Source organism: Camelina sativa, unplaced genomic scaffold, assembly GCF_000633955.1.
Source record: "Camelina sativa cultivar DH55 unplaced genomic scaffold, Cs unpScaffold12471, whole genome shotgun sequence".
NCBI classification, from domain to species: domain Eukaryota; kingdom Viridiplantae; phylum Streptophyta; class Magnoliopsida; order Brassicales; family Brassicaceae; genus Camelina; species Camelina sativa.
Window position 1 is genome coordinate 1 of NW_010933511.1, and position 355 is coordinate 355.

Genomic DNA, 355 nt, shown 5'->3' on the forward strand with positions numbered 1-355 from the left:
AGCCAGGAAACGTCGCCGAGGGAGTTCTCCAACTGAGCGGACATCTTGCGGAAGGCGGCGGCGGGGATGATGGTGAAGACGCGCTTCATGAGACCATTGGCACGGCACTTGAGGACAAGGGAGAGAGCCTTGTCGAGCATCTGCTCGGTGTCATCGATGATGCGGCGAGTGGGACGCTCGTAAAGGTCGTTGCTGGCGCGAGCAGCCTGGCGAAGAAGAGCAGCGAGCTTCTCGGTCTTGGCCTTGAGTTCGGCGCACTCCTGCTTGAAGGAACTAGCCTCATCAGCGGCTTTGACCACCTGGTCAGACAGTTGAATCGGTTTGGCTAGGATTTGCTTCACGATGTCCGCCATCG

The 355-nt window shown here is 58.9% G+C and overlaps 1 protein-coding gene across 1 annotated transcript; it reads right to left on the reverse strand.

Moving 5' to 3' along the window:
* Positions 1–5: 5 nt before the first annotated feature.
* LOC109132012 lies at positions 6–353 on the reverse strand (the record flags this gene model as incomplete). The annotated part of the gene is made up of 1 exon (XM_019243166.1): positions 6–353. A coding segment is annotated over exon 1 (348 nt), but the record flags the coding sequence as incomplete, so codon positions are not given.
* Positions 354–355: the final 2 nt, after the last annotated feature.